The sequence below is a fragment of the Leptodactylus fuscus genome, chromosome 7 (assembly GCF_031893055.1).
Source record: "Leptodactylus fuscus isolate aLepFus1 chromosome 7, aLepFus1.hap2, whole genome shotgun sequence".
Lineage (NCBI taxonomy): Eukaryota > Metazoa > Chordata > Amphibia > Anura > Leptodactylidae > Leptodactylus > Leptodactylus fuscus.
This window is the reverse complement of record NC_134271.1, coordinates 103,628,073-103,647,941: the sequence shown is the minus strand read 5'-3', so window position 1 is coordinate 103,647,941 and position 19,869 is coordinate 103,628,073. Positions and strand designations below refer to the sequence as shown.

The following is a 19,869-nucleotide window of genomic DNA, read 5'->3' as shown; positions in this document are numbered from 1 at the left end:
GTGAACTCTTTGCTACTGATGTGTTTTAACATTTGTCTCTTCTCTTTCTTTAGATTACCTTGTCCCTATACTATGTATTGTTTTTGGCGTCGTCTGGGTAACCTGTATAATCATATGCGTGTGGTGGATGCGAAAGCGAAGAAAAGAGAGGGAGAGAAGGCGAGCGGTTCGCCAAGAAGAGGAAGCAAATAACCAGCGCCAACCTTTAAATCCAATATGGAACCCAATAGGGGTGCCTTATAGAGACATTCAGTATGAATGCAAAAATCTCCTGCATATTCAAATAAGAACTTCTGGTGCAGAAGAAGGGGTGAAAGAGGACATGGTGGATAAGGAGGAGGACACAGAGGAGGACGATTGCCTCCCTCAGTCATACACAAAGGCTTACACAAGCATAGGGGATAGTGACTGCTCAAAAAGTAAACCACATCGGACAAGTCTTGACAAAGTGGACAACAGATGTGTTAAAAATGTGAATGCACCCCACTGAAGGAAGCAAAGCCGTATCCGTATACATGGAAAGGACCGTGTACCTATTCTGAGAGCGGGACGAGGAGACACACAGAATTCATCTCCAATAGAAAGGCCCTTTCACCATCTGTTGGTGTCTTGGGCATGTTCCTTGGCAATAATTGCCAGGACGTTTTTTTTTCTCTGGACGAGTGGTTCAGGACTAAAGTCTGGACTCCCAGTTTCTTTATATAATGTAAAAATGTTACCAGTTTTTTTTTGTTTTGTTTTTTTTCTATTTGTTGCTGTAGTCTTTCTATAAATTATTTGTGACAATATAAAAAAAAATGTCAAAAAAGAGAAGTTCTTTGATAGTTGCTATTTTTATAAAGTTTGCTTTAAATCCTCTTAAGTCAAGAGGAGACAAAGGTTCTCTGTATTTTCATTATATCATGTAAAATTTCTTATGCAAAGACTGTACAGTTGTTTACAAGATGTATTTTTTGGTTTCTTCGTGTTTATAATTTAATGACTATGTCCAGCCCTCCAGGTTGAGGAAAATAAGTGACTTAAACTTTTTTTTTCTTAAACCAAGCCCCCTCCCCCACCTCTTTCCTGTCTCTGTCCAGTGTTTTTGCAATATCCCATAGACAAAGTGGTAGTTTCCAAAAATTCCGTGCCCAGCTCTTACATAGGTTTTCATTATCTTTGCTTCCAGCACTGGGCCCAGCAAACTTTTTGCCTTACAAGTCTTTTAACAGGCACAGCATTAATGCGACACAGCGATCTGCGACTTAAGTGTCTTTGTTTTTTGTTTTGTTTTTTTAATTTTTTTTTTATGGTTAATTTTGTTTCATATTTTTATTTTAGGATTGCAGTATTGATGTATGTGACAAGTGCCTTGAGATTAAACTTTTTCTTTAGCAACTGTCAAAGACTACCTTCTGCTTTAATATATCTCATATATTACGGGCAGAGTGCTAGGGTTCTCCTTTATAGAGACATTTATTTTTCTCATTGTAAACATATGTTTTGTAAATATGTATATATTGAAGGAATCGCTCTGTATATTTGATTTATTAACAATATTTCAGAATTTCTTCTGTTGTCATGCCATTCCTTTTTAATTTATGTTTCAGAAGGGAGGTTTTATGATTTTTTTTTTTTGTTTGTTTGTTTTGTTTTTAATGTCCAGGTTCAGTAAGGGAGGTTAAAACCGGACTGCACTTAGTCTACAAATTCAGATTTTAGGCATGTAAAGGAGTTGTACGGGATTTTTGTGGTTTTCATCCAGAAACCGTGCAACATCTGTCCTTGGGTTGTCCTTGATTGCAGGTCATCTTTATTGAAGTGTATGGAGCGGACTTGCAGTACAGCACACAATCTTTGGACAGGTGTGGCATATTTTTCTTAACCTGTACAATGTCTTTAACCTCAGGATCCCATTCTACATCCTTGACCACATCTCATTCTCTTAGCTTATAACACTGGGTTATTTGGCAGGGTCTCCACATCGTAAACATGGTGGTCATTCTTGATATTCTTTTGCACAAAATCGGTTTAAGGGGATTGTAGAAGATTAAAAGAGTGTGTTAGGTTTTCGGAGGTTTTTTGTTTTTTTTTGGAAATTATTGTCCTAGAAACAGTGCCACATTTGTTCATCGGTTGTCCCTGTTATTCTGGTATTGGAGCTCAGCCTCCTTTATTTGGATAATGCTAAGCTACAGTACTAGCAGTGCCGTTCCTCCCATGAGGCGACCTGAAGCGACCGCTTCAGGCGGCGCTATGCCAGGGCCCCAGGGAGGGTGGCATTTTTGCTTACCTAATCCAGTCCAGGACAAGCTGTCCTGGACTGGCTTAGCACCGAGCGGTGGATTGGGGAGGCCACTGGAGCAGCGCTGCTCCAGAACCCTCCCCTTACGCTCAGGCAGAGAGCAGGTCATCTCCGTGCCTGCTCTCTGCCTGCGAATGCCACTAAGCCCGCCCCCTTCGATTGGCCCCACTCCTCCGCTCTGCCACGCCCATCAGCTCCGCCCCCTCCTCCAGGGGGGGGCTTTCTGTCATTCGCCTTGTGCGGCGTAAGGGGCAGGTTCACCCCTGAGTACTAGACATGTGCGGTGGACAAGCATGGCGCTGCTATTTAATCCTATGCAACATCCAAACTCTTGGTTTTGATCCCTATTAACATGGCATGCAGGGGGGATCCTGGGGTTCATTGGAGTCACCCCTGAGTTTTTAGATGTATGTGAGGTTAGGCTTTAATTGTTGACAAGAGTTGGGTCTGTTGTGCCTATACTGTGACACAAGAGTTAGATTGGTGTATATAGGATGTAGAAACGTTCGAGCCCAAGTGATCTGGTTTTTTTAGACTATGGGGGGACTTTGCTCAGAACGTGGGTAATGGTGACGTCACAGGGACAAGCATTTCCTTATTTTGTGAAGCGGTTAGTTAGTTGTGGTGATACATTATGTTCTTTCGTTGAAATGACAAGCCTAATGAAGGGAACAATTTTTTTTTTTTTTTTTTCTTCTCTGTTCATTTTTGTTTTCTCAAAAAGGCAAAGGCAGCAAACGCAATAGGTTGAATTACCTCACGAAAACATGGCTGTTCATAAATAAGGCTTCAGCAGTTATTTTTGTATTTTTTTAAAGGCTTTATTATTACATAGTATGTCAAGCTGCTTAATTTCTCTCCTCTAATGGTAGTATCAGTGTAAAGCAACATCCTGACAGATTACCAGCGGGAGGTGGGTTGGGGGAGGGGGGATCTGAAAGTGTAAACTCTGGCCAATGACCGTGAATGCTTGAAAATAATTATTTTATACAAGAATGCAAGAATTGCTTAGCAGGATCTTATTCTGTTTAGTGCATTTTGGTTGATATGTTCTTAAAAAATGTTTCAGAAAAATTATTTATTAAAGCATTTTATAACAATGTTAGCCTGTTTCCTACTTGTCTTTTTTGTGGGGGCTTGTACGGAATTAGAGCTTCATACACCGGTAGTCAGTAGACCTATACTAGTCCAGTGGGAAAGTAAAGCCGGTTGCAGATGACCAGGTGCTTCTGGCCAGCCGTGAATTAAAGGCCCGATGGACACGTGGTAGTCACTGTCCTGGCCGTGCTTCTGTGGCCGATTTTTTTATTAAAGGGGCTCAAATCAGCAAAATCATGCTGATAGAGCCCCACATATGCGTGAATAGCCTTTAAAAAGGCTATTCAGACACCGTAAATGTTAAACTACCCCCCCAGTTTTAAAATAATACCCTAAAAAAGAATGTGATCAACTTACCCATCGTGCATGGTGGGCGGGCATTCAGGGTCCGTCGTCTTCTTCATCCACGCCTCCTCTTCCTGTGATGTCCTCGGGTCCCGTCTTCCTCCGGCGCTCGCGAACTGACATTGCTAAAAAAAAAAAAAAAATGACCTGGGCGCATGTGCAGTAGCATGCGGCTTCTACTACGGCTACTGCGCATGCCCCCAGGCCATATTTTTTTTTTTTTTTTTAAGCAATGTCAGTTCGTGAGCGCCGGAGGAAAACTGGACCTGAGGACATCACAGGAAGAGGAGGCGTGGATGAAGAAGACGACGGACCCTGAATGCCCGCCCACCATGCACGATGGGTAAGTTGATCACATTCTTTTTTTAGGGTATCATTTTAAAACTGGGGGGTAGTTTAATATAACTTTAGCAGTGCCTGAATAGCCTTTTTAAAGGTTATTCACGCATATGTGGGGCTCGATCAGCATGATTTTGCTGATAGAGCCCCTTTAAGTGAATAGGGGGACGCAAAATAGGACAGGTATAGAACATGTTCTATATTTTGCGGCCTGGACGATCGGCCCACATACGTGACCATGTAATTCATGGTCAGGTGTATGAGCCTATAGAAATGAGCGGGTCCGTGTGCAATCCGGGAAAAAAGGAAATAAGACACCGATTTTGGCCACGGTCTTCTGCAAGAGGCCTACTGGTAGGGGAGCTTAGCTATGGTAGGTGCAGAGGTAGAAATCCCTACCAGACCCTGGAACTTCAAGGGTCTCAAAGGCTTCATAAGATGCATGAGGCAACGTAAGATGCCGCCAGTATTCTAGTTAGAACATGGTAGCTTCAATATACACCTCTGGAACTCGCCATATGATAATATAGGGTTACATTGGATAACACTTGGGGCAAATTATGTAATACGGCAAGTAGTATATCATTTAAAGGTATATTCCCATGTATATAATTATATTGATATTTGTAGATAATTAAAAGTTAAACATTTTTGCAAATATAACTAATTAAAAATTCTGAAGAGTCTAAAAGATATTTTCTCTAAATATCTTCTGATCACAAATTGCCAGTGGTTACGACCACACATGCAGAAACTTCCTGTGGTCTGGGACTTGCCAGTAACCCAGCTATGATTTTCTCATTGTAGTTGGATCAGGCAGGGACAATACATGTGTGAGAAGATATCCCGGCCACAATAAGGAAATCATTGCTGATTTTCTGACTTTAGAAAGTTCCTGCATTCATGGTTGTATCCACTGGCAACCAATCAAGATAATAACTTGTCACCACTAGATATGTAGAGGAAATCTTAAACTCTGTAAAATGTTTAATTTAGTTTTATTTGCAAAAATGTTTAACTTTTCTACAAATGGAAAAAAAGGTTATCTACATGGGAATACTCCTTTAATTGAAAATGGTGTGTATTCATACTTTGGTCACATCACTTTAAAAAAAAAAAAAAAAAAAAATATATATATATATATAATACATTTTTGACTGCAACTTGTGAATATGCCCATATGTATTAGTGCAAGACCTTATACAAAGATGACTATAGTCTCAATGACCCAATTATGGCCCCAGGCTATAAAGCACATGGTGCCATATGAATGTACATGGTGTTTATATGGTTCTGAATTATAAAAAAAACCCTATAAGAAGCACTGCCTGAATACCTCCTGTAGGCTAAGGCCCTTCATTGTGGAAAGGCAGGTTTTATTGTTGCAGATTTTGTTGCGGTCTTTTGAGCCAAAGCCAAGAATGGCTATAAGTGGAATGGGAGATATATAAAGTACTTCTACCTTCTGCTCAATCCATTCCTGACTTTGGCTCAAAAAAATGCAGCAAAATCTGCAATGAAAAAAGCTGTTTCCACAACATGAGGCCTTAGCCTAAGGAGATATACAATAGAACATGCCACCAAATTGGTGTGCAAATATGGTTGCGATATTTCTTATCCTTACACACATGTGACTGGGATCTTTAAACTATGAAAGGCTCCGTGCAAGAAAATACATTTTTATTCTAAGTGACCCAATAGTTTAATATTGTTCTCTTCAAATGATGCATTAAGGGAGATGTTCAGATACATTCCTATTACGTTGTCACTTATTTCATTGAAACGAACAAGGTCAACCTCTCTCCAGAGTATAGAGGTCAGAAGGATTTGCGTTTTCCAAATCCAGTCAGATAATCACATGGATTTGGATTTTCCACATTCATGTTGATCTTCTATCACTGCAAATATCTAACTAGCATTTTGTACCTAGAAGAGATGTGCTCCTGTTATTGCTCACATCATGTGTTCTTCATTTCCCAGTGCAGCATGGGATGTTTTGATCTCATGTGTAAAGGGATTTTTTGGGGAGGACTGACTGAACATTTTTAGGATCAGTTGAAGATAACCTGCGGATCAGCGGTCTGCATTTGACAGAGGTGCTCTTTGAGTGCTGCTGGCGCGTCACAGGTCATATAACGTCCTGTCCATCATATGATGTAACTTGGGCTGAGCTATAATACCAAGCATAGCTACTCTACAGATGTACAGCATTGTGCATGGTAAGTAGTGAAGATCTTATCCAAATGCTCTTTAGACCAGGACTAAAAACATGGCTGAAAAAATGTTGGTGTTTTACAGTCACAGCAAAGTGCATGGGATTCTAGCATGTCACTTCCTCACTTTGTGGGAAAATTGCACGCAGCAAACGCACTGCGAGTTCCAAAACCGTTGCATTTTTTTTGTAATCACAGCATGTCGATTATACCTGCAGAAACACCATCAGTTTCCCTAGAGGTATAATTGAAGCAGGAAGTCTACATAGGAAACCTCTGCAAACTTACTGTGAAAACCACTGCAGGAAAACTATAATACATTAATGCCGAAAGCTACGTGGGGCCTTGGCCTTAGCCAGCTGAATGGCTGGGGTCCTGGGTATCTGCCACCTGCCGGTCTTCAATCGGTGACCTGTTCAAAGCATAGGTACTAAATCTGGAAAGTACCTTGAATATCCACCAAGACTTACATAATTTAATGGAGTTATTACATGTTCATGTAGTAAAGACAAATTACTTGGGGACTTTTCTCATGTGAAATTTGTCTTAAATACTTGTATTTTCTTAATTCTACATTGGGCTGCCCCTTTGCCAGTCCACTTGTAAATGAATGAATGAATGAAGCATTACAATTCCTATTGTCAGTGTGGTCTGACACCATCCAATCATAACGTCCAATGTCCTCTTGGGTGGTGCCAAGAAGAATGGCACCACCCAGCTGTCTGTTCATACATCTTCTAGATAGCCCTCTAATCTTTACTGAATTGTGTTGTCTAAGGTCCCACGTTGTCTTCTTTTATTTTCAGTAGAGATGAGCGAGTAGTGAAATATTCGATATTCGTTTCGAGTAGAGTCTCAATATTCGACTACTCGATCAAATATTGAATCCCATTATAGTCTATGGGGAAAAAAATGCTTGTTTCAGGTGAAACCACGATTCGACTAAAGGAGAGTCACCAAGTCCACGAGTAGCAGGAGGAAAGTGTTTAGGAGGAGCAGTTAAAGCGCACGGACCCACATAGACTATAATGGGTCCATGCGCTTTAACTGCACAGCGCTTGCAGTTGCACTGATATTCTGTTCAGGGGGGTCCTCCTGCGGAATCCTTCTGGACGGGAGGAAAGCGCTAATGTGAACTTACTCGTCCTGCAGCATTCTACAGTGTACAGCATTCGGTCAATCAACACTGGTTCTGCTGGAGGCTCGTCTGTGAGGAGGCAGAGTCTAAGATCGGACCACAGCAGTTTCCATTGTGGTCTGATCTTAGACTCCGCCTTATCACAGACGAGCCTCCGGCAGAACCAGCGTTGATTGGCCAAATGCTATACACTGTATAGCATTCGGCCAATCAACGCTGGTCAATGCATTCCTATGAGAAAAAGTTAGCTCCCGCATAACCGCAAGCTGCCAGCTCTCCCGACTAGCAAAGAAGAGCCTGCTGCAGAACCAGTGTTGATTTGCAGAATGCAAAAAAAAAGTGTTTTTTTTTTTTGTTTTTTTTTTAAAAAAAAAGGTCTGTTAGGGCTATTAATGGGCTAGTAAATGCACCAATATACATTTAGCAGTGTTTTGAGTGACTTCTGCGGGTCCATGGGCGCACCTGGCATCATCTTCATTTATTTACCTAGTTTAGCTTCCTGCTTTGCAACTTCCTTGTTAGCTACATCTCACCTAACTATCCCCTTCCACTATCTCTCTCTCCCCCCTCCCATAAACCCTCTCCCTGTCTCTCTAGCTATTCTGCTCATAACTACTAGCCCTTCCCTACCTGCTCAACCCCTGACCCCATTATATATTTACCTTTCTTCCTTCCAGTCTTCCTCCTGCAGGACGGCCCCGCTTTCTTTTCTGACTGCCCACGCTTGCTATAGACCCAGCGCTGCTCTGTAGCCGACGATCCAGCTCTACTGTGCAGGTCTCTGATGCTGATCCCACTCCTGCGCAGCACAGGTGGATTATTGTCTAGACAGAGCTGCACTGGGTCTATAGCACGCACCGGCAGTCAAAAAACAGGAAGACATCCCGCAGGAAGAAGATAGGTAAGTATGATGGAGTGTGTAGGGGTGGAGTAGTAGTGATGTTCTGTTTCCAGAAACAGGAGACGAATTATCACCGGATAACCAGCAAATGTCCCTGGGGTGATCACATGACACCCGAGGGATATGGGTGAATATACATTTTTAATAAATTATGTTGCTTAGAAAGTAGCCAGGGGAGGGTGTTTGGATTAGTGCAGGGATTTAATTCTATCCCGTACATTCCTTTTAAGAAAACACCCCTGGCCATCTAGCTCACTAATAAGATAAGATAAGATAATCCTTTAATAGTCCCACCTTGGGGAAATTTCAGCGTGTTACAGCAGCATAGTAATACAGATACAGGATAATACAGAGTAATATGTTACAGACGTAGACACAGATAAGCTGAGAAGAGAAGATATACTAGGAGTCCATGGCAGCTAAGGAAAAACAGAAGAGAAAGAGGAAGACCTCATGGTCATCCTCATAATCATTAGTTCTCTGTGCGGAGAGCTCTCCGTTTGGTCTGATGTAGATTATACAGCCTGGTCGCGGTTGGAAGGAAGGACCTGCGATAGCGCTCCTTCTCACACTTCGGGTGAAGCAGACGGTCGCTTACAGTGCTGCCAAGTCCCATCAGGGTCCCATACATGGGGTGGGATTTGTTCCCCCGCATGGAGGTCACCACAGACAGTATCCTTCTGTCACCCACCACCTGTACTGGGTCCAAGGGGCTCCCCAGGACAGAGCTGGCCCTCCTGATCAGCCTGTCAAGTCTATTTCTGTCCCTGGTTGATATACTGCTTCCCCAGCAGGCCACACCGAAAAAGATGGCTGAGGCAACCACAGAGTTGAAGAAGGCCCTAAGAAGTGTCCCCTGGACTCCGAAGGCCCTCAGCCTCCTGAGCAGGTAGAGTCTGCTGTGGCCCTTTCTGTGCAGCGCCTCCAGGTACTACCGCATCCTAAGGCCGTGGCTACACTGAAACTTTTTTTTGCACTACTAACTGATTTTAACTACTGAGCTGCCATATACATGACTGCAGAGAGTTGTATGCCATCTTGTGGACTGCAGCTGCCACTCAATGGCTAAAATCAGTTGTACTACAAAGTTTTTATATTCATTTTTAGTATTTGTAGTGAATCTTCATGTGGCAATGAGCAGGAGTATTGAGGTATTATATCAATATGTTATTTAATTAAAAAATAAATAAATAAATACTACATGCTAATAGACATATTGACCTCTACTTGATGGTGTTCATTTAGCAACTGGAGAATTTTTCCCCTATAGTACTAAAAACAATGTAACCACTAAAATATTTGAGAAACTTTTATGATGCTTAAGGGAGCCTTCACACGGAGTAATAAACGCTCACTCATTCTGAACGTAAAACTCGTTCAGATTGAGCGGCGTTAAAACAGATCCCATTGATTTCTATGGGAGCCGGCATACGCGCACTCCCCATTGATAACAATGGGAGGCTATCTTACCTACGCGCGTATCATGTCAGGCATATTCTTCGGTTTCCTCCGACACTCCAAAGACATACTGATAGGGGATACAGATTGTGATCCCTATACGTCTTAGTGACAATATCTGTAAAGTGCTATGGAACATGATGGCACTATATAAGTAAGCATTTCTGGATCAGCTCTTCTTTACTTCTCTTCATGTGACCTGTGGTTATTCTTTGGCCCAACAGTGAAGTCCTGTAATATTGGGATGTGAATTAAATGAACTTTCCTAGAAAAATATGTAGAAACACGTTCAACAAAATATAAACCTCTTGTGCCTTTACTATCACATGCTGTATTATATGTATACGTTGTGGAGCTATTCATATAAAATACCTATGTTGTATGGACTTTGTTCTTGGCCATGCTTAGTAAGCATCAACCAGTCTTAGCAATAAGCTACGAACACCAGCAAGTATCCATGTCACTATGAATATGCATTTCCAAACAGCAAATTGTCACATTGGTTATGTTTGGGATTGATTTCTGACTCTTCTTATATACATTGTATTATAAAGGTATATGATCTTATTATTTGCTTACTTGGTATCAGTGCACACAGGCAGTCAAGCAGGACCTATCCTAATACGTTCCCTGAACATCTTTGTAATTACGTATATGATGTAAATCCAGTCTTGTACCATTGACATCGATAAAAAGTCGCCTCTTGTTTGCAAGTCAATTTCCAAAACCTCTTTGTGTGTTATTCAGATAAGAAGAACTAAACTGTATATCAAGGGGGTATTGAGTCGACACATCGCCATAGTCTTCAGTTTTATTTCTTCACACATACTATAAACCTCAGATAGAATTATATATATATATATATATATATATATATATGCATAGGACGACAGAGCAATATGGTACTCATTGATTTCCATTGTTAAAGCAAAATATGTAAGGAAGCTTAAAGAGGACCTTTCACCATTTTGCCCACAGGCAGTTCTATATACTGCCAGAAAGCTGACACAGCTCACCCATAGACGAGCATTATCAGGAGAGGGAGGGGGCGTTCCTCCCCGCTCCACAGCACAGCGCGATAGGCGCCGCGAGGCAGAAGGACGTTCCTGGCTAACTGTCAGAAACGCCCTTCTGACCATGGAAGAGCTACGGTACCGGACCGTAAGCTCTTCACACCGGGCACAGATCGGGAAAGCCGACAGTGTGCTGAACTCAGCGCACTGTCAGCTTTCCGGCAGTATATAGAACTGCCTTTGGGAAAAATGGTGAAAGGTCCTCTTTAAATAAAATCTAGGACTCCTACTGTTGTGCTAAATCAGTGGTTGCCAAACTCAGTGGGAACATGTAATGTTAGGAGATCTTGAGAGCCACCAATGCTGAAAGACTTACCAAAGTCTTAAGACCTATTTGCTACTTTGTGGATTTCCATAATTCATAGAGCCTCAAAATTTGAGACATGCAGGCTAAATAGGTCTTGTCCAATGAAGACGACTCCAGGAAAGAGCTCCACCAGTGTAAGACTATCTTCATATCTGTGCCAGTGTTTCTATGGTTCTGATCGTCCAACAGATTAGAAACAATAAATAAACAGACTTCTATAATAGCGGACACACACAGAACCACATATAATGGAGTCCAATGGGTGTTCGCTTTTTTTTTTTTTTTTTTAATGTATATATTTGAAAGCACCAGAGAAAATAGTCATTAGTGTAGGACTTTTCATCCAGCAATTTAAGTGAATACAGTAATGGGGCCTCTAAGCTGACAGCCCAACACCGAAATGAATGTAGTCTTAGGGTCAGTTCACACGTGAACTTCCCGCGCGGGTTTTGACACGGAGAGAGACGCGGTGAGCCGCGTCTCTCGCTTGTCAAAACCCGCCTGCCGTGACCATCGCGGTCGCAGCTTTCCCCTCTGCTGTCGGCTCAAATGAATGAGCCGACACAGGAGGGAGCTGCCGGGGGCAGAAGCCGCGCGGCTTCCGCCTGAAGAAAGGGCATGTCCTTTCTTTTCTCTGCTAGCGGCAGCCTGCCGCTAGCGGAAAAAAAAAGCCTGGTGGTCTACATAGACCACCATTGTAAAGGGGCGGATTTTGAAGCGAAATCCGCTGTCAAAATCCGCCCCTTTGTTCACGTGTGAACTAGCCCTTAGGGCCCCTTCACACGGCGTATGCGCGCCGCTCATTTAGACAAGTATATACGTGTCCGAGCGCGACGCTTCAAAACAGAGCCCATCGGACATGTATATACTTATGCTGTGTGAAGGGGCCCTTAGCTGAAATAAACTCTTAAGCTGAGGCCCCACGTTGCGGAAACACAGATTTTTTTGTTGCAGATTTTGTTGCAGTCTTTTGAGCCAAAGCCAAGAATAACTTAAAGAGGAATGGGAAATTAATAGGAAGCTGTTATACTTCTACATTTATTCAATCCACTCATTGTTTTTGCTTAAAAAAAAAAAAAAAGCAATAAAAAAAAGCAATAAAAAAACACAGCTTTTCCACTGCACATTTTTTCTGCAATGTGAGGATGGGATTAGCCAGAATCCCCTCCACTTTGTAGGTTCTGTAATACGCTGCGATGTTTGCAATGTGGGGCTTCAGCCTAAAAGTGGATTCTCTATAACAATCTACCACTTTTGATATCGTATCACTCACTGCCGCATAGCAGATCTACACAAAGACAAAAGTTTTCATGAAGTAATGAGTATTGTTCTTGTGATGAATAATTCATTCTAATACATTTTAGTATATTAAAATTGACCGAAAAATTTGCTACACATCATTCTGCAGCTTTCAGACAGCCGGTATAAAGCCTACAAGCAAAAATTCCATTTATTATGAACGGGAAGTAAAAATGACAAAATTGATTGGAGTTGGTGAAACGCATTAATTATTCAGGTCCTAGCTGAGTGCCAGGGGCAAGGATCCTACACACAAGGTTATATTGTCTTGTCTCTAACCTGCAATTTTGAAGGAAAGAAATATCCCATTTTAAAGCAATAAAGTAGGTCATGATAAAAAGTGTCAACACACATTTGCCTTATTTTTCAATTCAGTCGCAACATTAACACCAAACATAATTTAATAAGCAGAACGTGGCCTTGGTTTGACTTTCGCATATAAAAAGTAGAGTGGCACTCGCTAAAAAGCATTTCTTAGGCCTGGTTCACATCTGTGTTCCTTATTTCGTTTGGGGAGTCCGCTTGGGGAGTCCGCTTGGGGACCCCCCGCCTCCCCCCCCCCGAATGGAATACCAAGCACATTAAGAGCAATGGAAGTACACGGACCCCATAGACTATAATGGGGTCGGTGTGTTTTCCGTACAAATCATGTAGAGAGAAAAGTAGTTCAAGCAAGGTCAAACCTTGTCCTTGTCCATACCTTGTCCATAAGCTATGTTTGTATTGTGTCGGAGTTCTTCCGTGGAGCTATCTGTTATGAGTATTGCAGGGAGTATAAGGGCCCCTTCACACGACGTAAGTGCTCGGCTCATTCTAAGCCGTACACGCGAGCGCTTCTAAACACTTCCCATTCACTTCAATGGGAGCGTGCGTAAAATACGGCTCGGAATGAGCCAAGCGCTTACGTCGTGTGAAGGGGCCCTAAGAGTATTCCAGGGAGCACTGGCCACAATGTACAAAAAATGTGATTCATATTATATTATTTTTCAGTGACTTATTGCAGAGAAAAGTACATTCTGCTCTGCTTTTGTATTTAGTAAATACAAGATGGAATGACAAAGCATACCACCAAGGACATTTTTTTGGTCTCCATCTGGTGACTAGGCTCTTATGGCTATATTTTCAGGGAACTCTTTCATCATTTACACCAGACATTGCCCCTGACATGCTTGGACAGGAAAGTAGGACTGATCAGTTTGCACCCATACACACTTTATTAAGTAGGTTGTGCAGTATTGGCAAAAAAAATAAATAAATAAATCTGCTTCTTCTCCCAGAAACAGCTTCCGGCTAAATTCCCACGTCGTGGAAACAAAACTTTTTTTTTGTTGCAGATTTTGTTGCAGTTTTTTGAGCCAAAGCCAGGAGTAGATTAAGCAGAAGGGAGAAGTATAAGAACTTCCTATATGTTTCCATTCCTTTTGTGGCCATTTGTGGCTTTGGCTCAAAAAACCGCAACAAAAAAGGTGCATTTCCGCCATGTGGGGCCTTAGCCTAACTCTTGCCCAACAAGTTGTGCCTGGTATTGCTGCTTATTCCCATTGTTTGAAATGTAGCTTAATTGCAATACTAGATATAGCTAAGAATAATGCAGTTTCCGGGAGAAAAAAAAATCAAATTTTCTAAATCTGACAGCTTGTTTAATTTCTAATTGTAAAATATTCAGGTTTACATCATGTTAAGGTAGTCACGGGTTTGTGTGAAGATTTCAATATGAGATACTTTAAGCACCCTTCAAGATTCCACAAAGGGCTGTGGTAATTTTAGAAGTCATTGGTTATTCCTATTAACAGTAGATATATATACCGCAATGTAAAATACAAAACTGACTATGGAGCTCAGTTCTGTGTAATACTAGATACTTAATAGCAAGTTACTAAGGATGATGCCATTTATGTAACGACCAGAAAATCAATTAGTCAATAATCTGATTGTGCCCCAAGCAATGTGGGCCATAATTCTAAGGCCATATCTGTTACAGCTCTTCAGTACAGCTTATAAACATTCAGTGTATTGTATTCTATGATATTTTATAGGGCATTTGACTCAAGTTCATTCTTTTCCTTGGAAACTCCTCTCATATGATCCATTTCTTTAGTCCAAATTCCATTCCTAGGAGCTGTCTGCAAACATATTAATAGGGTCAATGTGACTTATTCATTCAGCTTATTGTTCTAGAGAGGGAAACCCTTCAGCCACAAGCTGGCGCACATTTAAGATGGCGTTTCATAAAAATATATATTTAATATAACATTAATATTATAAAACCACAGTAGGAAATGGTGGGAAATTTTACACTCAGAAATCTATCCTTTCCTTACACATCATATCAGGGTAGCAATAAGAACTCTACAGGCACATGTCAAGTGTTGGTGCTATTTTCACCCCTCTCATTGGTGCAAGTGAAATCTGCATTAAAAATCTTAATTGTTATGCTGCGGATTGTAACATCTGCACCATATGTCAAATCTGCAATGCATACATGAGATTAAGAAAATCCCATTGAGTGAATGCCACACTGTCAATTTTCCAAATGAAAATCCCTACAGCAAATTTGTGTGCAATCTGCAGCATGTGCACATGGCCTAATAAGGGGTAACGCAGGATCTGCCACCACATTTCTTAAATAATTTTTAAGACAAATTGAATTTACAACTAGAACATAATATATAATAATAATACATTTTATTTATATAGCGCCAACATATTCCGCAGCGCTGTACAATTTATAGGGTTCAGATACAGACATACATAACAAAGAACGTCATTTCACACAATGGGACTGAGGGCCCTGCTCAAAAGAGCTTACAATCTATGAGGTAGAGAGGGTGACACAAGAGGTAGCATTTTTTCACTTTTTTTTTTAAACTGTGTTTATTGAACTTTTTCAATTTAAATACAAAAATTACATTCCAGTTTCTCATCAAGGGAAAATCCACCACAGTAATAGAAAAAAAGTCCAAAGAAAAACGCTCAACCCTGAAAATCAACTAAGAATGGTGTGTTACAATGATCAGGGCTGCACGGAGACCTCCGACTGGAAAGTAGGTTGCAATTGTGAGAACAATAGTAAAACATCCAGCGCGCCCAAAACCAGTTGAATAAAATAAAATGTAACTTTTACTTCATATTAGTTAAAAAAAAAGACAATTTTTTTTATCTTACAACATGGATCCAGAGAAGACAAAAACAGATGGCCTACGCGTTTCGGACCCGTATTGTGATCTCTTAGTCATGGCATGCCAAATGGCCCCCCAGGCACATCATAGTGCTCCCCAGGCACCTACTAGTACTCCCCAGTGGCCCCCAAGCACATCATAGTGCTCCCGATTGGCTCCCCAGGCACCTAATAGTACTCTCCAGTGGCCCCCAGGCACATCATAGTCTCCCCATTGACTCCCCAGGCACCTAATAGTACTCCCTAGTGGCCCCCCCAGGCACATCATAATGCTCCCCAGGCACCTACTAGTACTCCCCAGTGGCCCCCAAGCACATCATACTGCTCCCGATTGGCTCCCCAGGCACCTAATAGTACTCTCCAGTGGCCCCCAGGCACATGATAGTACTCCTGATAGGATCTGAGTGTTTTATAAAATGGTCGTGTATTTTCTGGTGGTGTTTGTCTGGGGATTTGAGCCGGTATCCTGTGACTCTCTCGTCATTCTCTTTGCCACTGCCTGCTTGAGCTGGTTTGATGTCTCAGTATATGCGAGCCTCAAGTATTTGTTATTGTCATCTACCTATCAAGTCTTTCCGGGGTCTGTATAAGGCTGACTGCTGGCTTCAGTCCTCACCAGTTTTCGTTGTCACCAACCTGGATGCTTGGCCCAGTTTAGTAGGAGTGTTTTATGTAGTTGCATGGTCTCAGGAGCTGATTTGGAATCGGTGTGAGTTTTGTTCTATGTGAGAATCCGTTTTACCCGCAACATTTTTACTTAACCCCTGTCCTGCATTGCTTGCTGCCTGTCACTGTTTGGTATTAGTGAGTTTCTGTTTCGGGTTTTAGGTTTCTTTTGCCCCTGTCCTGTGATATCCTTTCCTCACTACTCCACTTTTCCTCTCCTCAATTCCTGTTGTGTGTCTATGGTTGTGCTGCGCCTCTTAGTTCTCCAGCACGTCCCATCCTAGTTGTTATTGTTTGCAGCTGCACCTATTCTTTCATTAGGGGTGACCGCCTCTAGTATCCCAGTCCCTAGCCTCTTTCAGCTCTCACCCAATCTGTCTGTTAGGTCTTCGCGTTTAGAGAGTCAGCTGTACCTAAGCTAAGCTTAGCCCCGACAACTACAGGCTAACACCCTCAGGCAGAGCCTAGTCAGCCGTCATAGCGCTAGGGAAAGCTTACCTATGTTGCAGAGTGCAGTCGCAGAAGAAAGCTTCAGAGTAGATTATATGGGTTAATCTTCAGTTTACTTCTCAGAACATGAGGTAACATCAGCATCATGTCTATATAGCAATACAACAAGGAATACACTGGAAAAGATCTAACCATAGAATAGATGCAGCATTCTGAGATATAGACAAGTCTCCATAGCATATCATTACATGTATTCAGCACATAACAATAATAACATCGCCATCTAGTGTCCGGAAGCTGTAAGTTCCTCCAACACAGTATAACACAATAAGTCTATATCTGTTGCATATATGTATATACCAACACCCTTTCTCAACAATAAAGACTTATTCAGTCAAACTTAATTTCTTCATCAGTTTCTGATGTCTTTCAGCATTCAATGCCTTAGTAAGAATATCGGCTGTCATATCTTTAGATGGACAATATTCTAACTTCAGCATTCCTTGCTCCTGGTAATCCCTCAAAAAATGAAACTTTATATCAATGTGTTTTGTTCTTGGATTAACTCTTTCCGTCTGAGCAGGAACAATACAACCTTGATTGTCTTCATACAACTTTGTTGGTTCCAACAGTTGTTCTCCTAAGTCTGTCAGTAGTTGTCTCAACCATATCTCAAATCACATGACTATGGACCATATATCACATGGCCATGGACTGATTTTTATCCACTGGGAGTAAGCAGAATGAATGGAAGCAAGCAGAGATCTAGAAAACCATGAGGGATTGATACAGGAAGTATGTTGGAACATTGTAAAACTTTAAAATTGTACAAACAATAACATTTGTTTCTCAATATTTGTCTGAAACTGGACAACCCCTTTAAGTTTTTCTGAATCTAGTGATCACAAACATGGCTGGACATTATCCAAGCTTACTCTAGATCACCAAGACTCCAACCCCCTGCACTAGATTTGCTCTAGATCACCAGGACACCAACACTCTGCACTAGATACAGTAAGACACATGTAGAAGAATATCTGCAATCGGGAGTTTTCTGCTTCGTGTGAAGCTGATCAAGCTTAGACGTCACTGGAATTTCCAAAGTACGTTCTCCATGCTCTGGTATTCATTGTACGTCTAGATGAAGCTAAACTCTGACATGCTTGGCTGGGCTAAATGTACAATTAAAGGTGCGCTAAGAAAACTGTGAGACCCATGAAAAGGTGTATTTGTACTACGGGGACTCAATGGGGTCTGGATTTATTATTTATTTTGTCATTATGAGGCTGCCATATACAATGTGAAAATTTCAAGTTATCTATCAGTTAGAGGGTTTTCCAGGATTTATTACCTTCATTAGGATAGGCCATCAATAATGGACCAGTGAAAGTCCAACTCCCGACATTTCAGATGAACAGCTGAATGAAGGCTCCTAAGCACATTTAGTTGTAGTTAGGTGGGACCGAGCTGTCATTTTTGGCACAACTACCACTAAGGGTATGGCAACAATGAAGGGGATATGAAAATCGCTGGAGAACCCCCCCTGTCCTAAATATAGGCCAGCAATATTATATTCCTATTGTGAAGAGAAGGGCGCAGTGTCTTTACCACTGCATTGTGTAGGAAAATTTACAAAAAAAGCAGAATTTCCGAAATGGGGGGTCTTAAACTCTATAACTGAATGTAGTACTGAATGTCAAAAAATCTGCTGTGTAGTGGTCAAAGTGGATCAGTAGCTTGGCAGAAGACCCTACATGGGTTTTTCCATCATACATATTTAGGTTAGGAATTCCTACCTATTGGGAGAATGGAGGGAGGTCTTTCTATTCAAGTTTATAGAAGCTAGGGGAATAGCATGGCGCATGTAACTCACTCAAATGTATGGTCATTCTCAATTCAGTATTAGCCTGGGTGCGCACCTGAATCTGTATGGGTGCCAGGGATAAATAGAGATGGAGCTAGATAGATAGATACAGTAGATAGATAGATAGATAGATAGATAGATAGATAGATAGATAGATAGATAGATAGATAGATGTGAAATTTATATTGAGTTTCTCAATGGATGATCGAAATGTAGCACGTGCTGAATAAAGACACAGATTTCTTTTTCACAATCATTAAAGTGCTGCCAATTTTCCATTGTCTACAAACTATGGTAGACTTTTGGTTCTGGTTCCAAAAGGATTTGCACCCATTATAATGTAATTTGCACGGTGCTGCTCTCCTTCACTGTCTATGTATCTGCAATGTACATTATAGTATTACATTTATTTTCCCCAATACACACACTTCTACTATAACATGGGGTCAGTGTCTTCAGTCGAAGTATTCTTCTGCTTTAGAGCAGCTGCCTCATAAACCTCAGGCCCCCTCCTGTTAGAGACAGGTGGGCTTCTTGAAACAGAATGGTGTTAAGTAGATGGAAAGAAATACCTTGGAGAGAGCAGATGAGGGATGGGGGGACGGTTTTCTCAGTTACACAGCACATTAATTGTTAATTATAACGCTATCCATCTTTCAATGATTCCATGATTGCTTGGCGTAATGTAATTGGTTTATTGGCTTCTACACCATATATGACGCTATGACATTCTTAAAGGGACAGTATGATTATTTCCTTAATTTTATTATAATTAATATACTAGCGTAACAGTCTGTTAATTTAGGGATGGATGTCTACACAGCCCACAATAAGGATACGGTTAAGAAAGGTTCCCCTTTCGAAACGCGTCAGCTACTTGTACTACCTACTATTATGGGTCTTACCAACTTTGTCTGACACCACCCCGATGATTGTTTTTTTAATGTATCGTTTGTATAAAGAAGTGTTTTAATTGGAAGGATAAGTTGGACTTCGCTTTCTGTTTCGAGATTTTCCACGTGGATGCATTCCTAGCCGGAGGAATTTTCTGAAGCCCGTGCGTCTATACCTGCGTCAACGGAAGTGAGTGCTTCTTTGTATTTTTCTCTTCACTGGAGATATATTTTTACATCACTTCTGGGGGCTGTGTTTTCCCTTTCCCCAACCCCGTTTTTTCAGTTTTTTGTCACAATAAGGATAACACTTCCATAATGCAAATTACGAGGGCAGGGGCATAGGTACGGTATAGTATAAAC

The 19,869-nt window shown here is 41.4% G+C and overlaps 1 protein-coding gene across 2 annotated transcripts in view; it reads left to right on the top strand.

Moving 5' to 3' along the window:
- JAG2 (jagged canonical Notch ligand 2) overlaps positions 1–3,389 on the top strand; it is a 57,959-nt gene extending 54,570 nt beyond the window's left edge. For both annotated transcript variants that reach the window (XM_075282641.1, XM_075282640.1), the window contains one exon: positions 54–3,389. In XM_075282641.1, the coding sequence (XP_075138742.1) occupies positions 54–490 (437 nt within the window). In that variant the 3' untranslated portion in view covers positions 491–3,389. The remainder of the gene's footprint in view (positions 1–53) is intronic.
- The last annotated feature ends 16,480 nt before the right edge of the window (positions 3,390–19,869 follow it).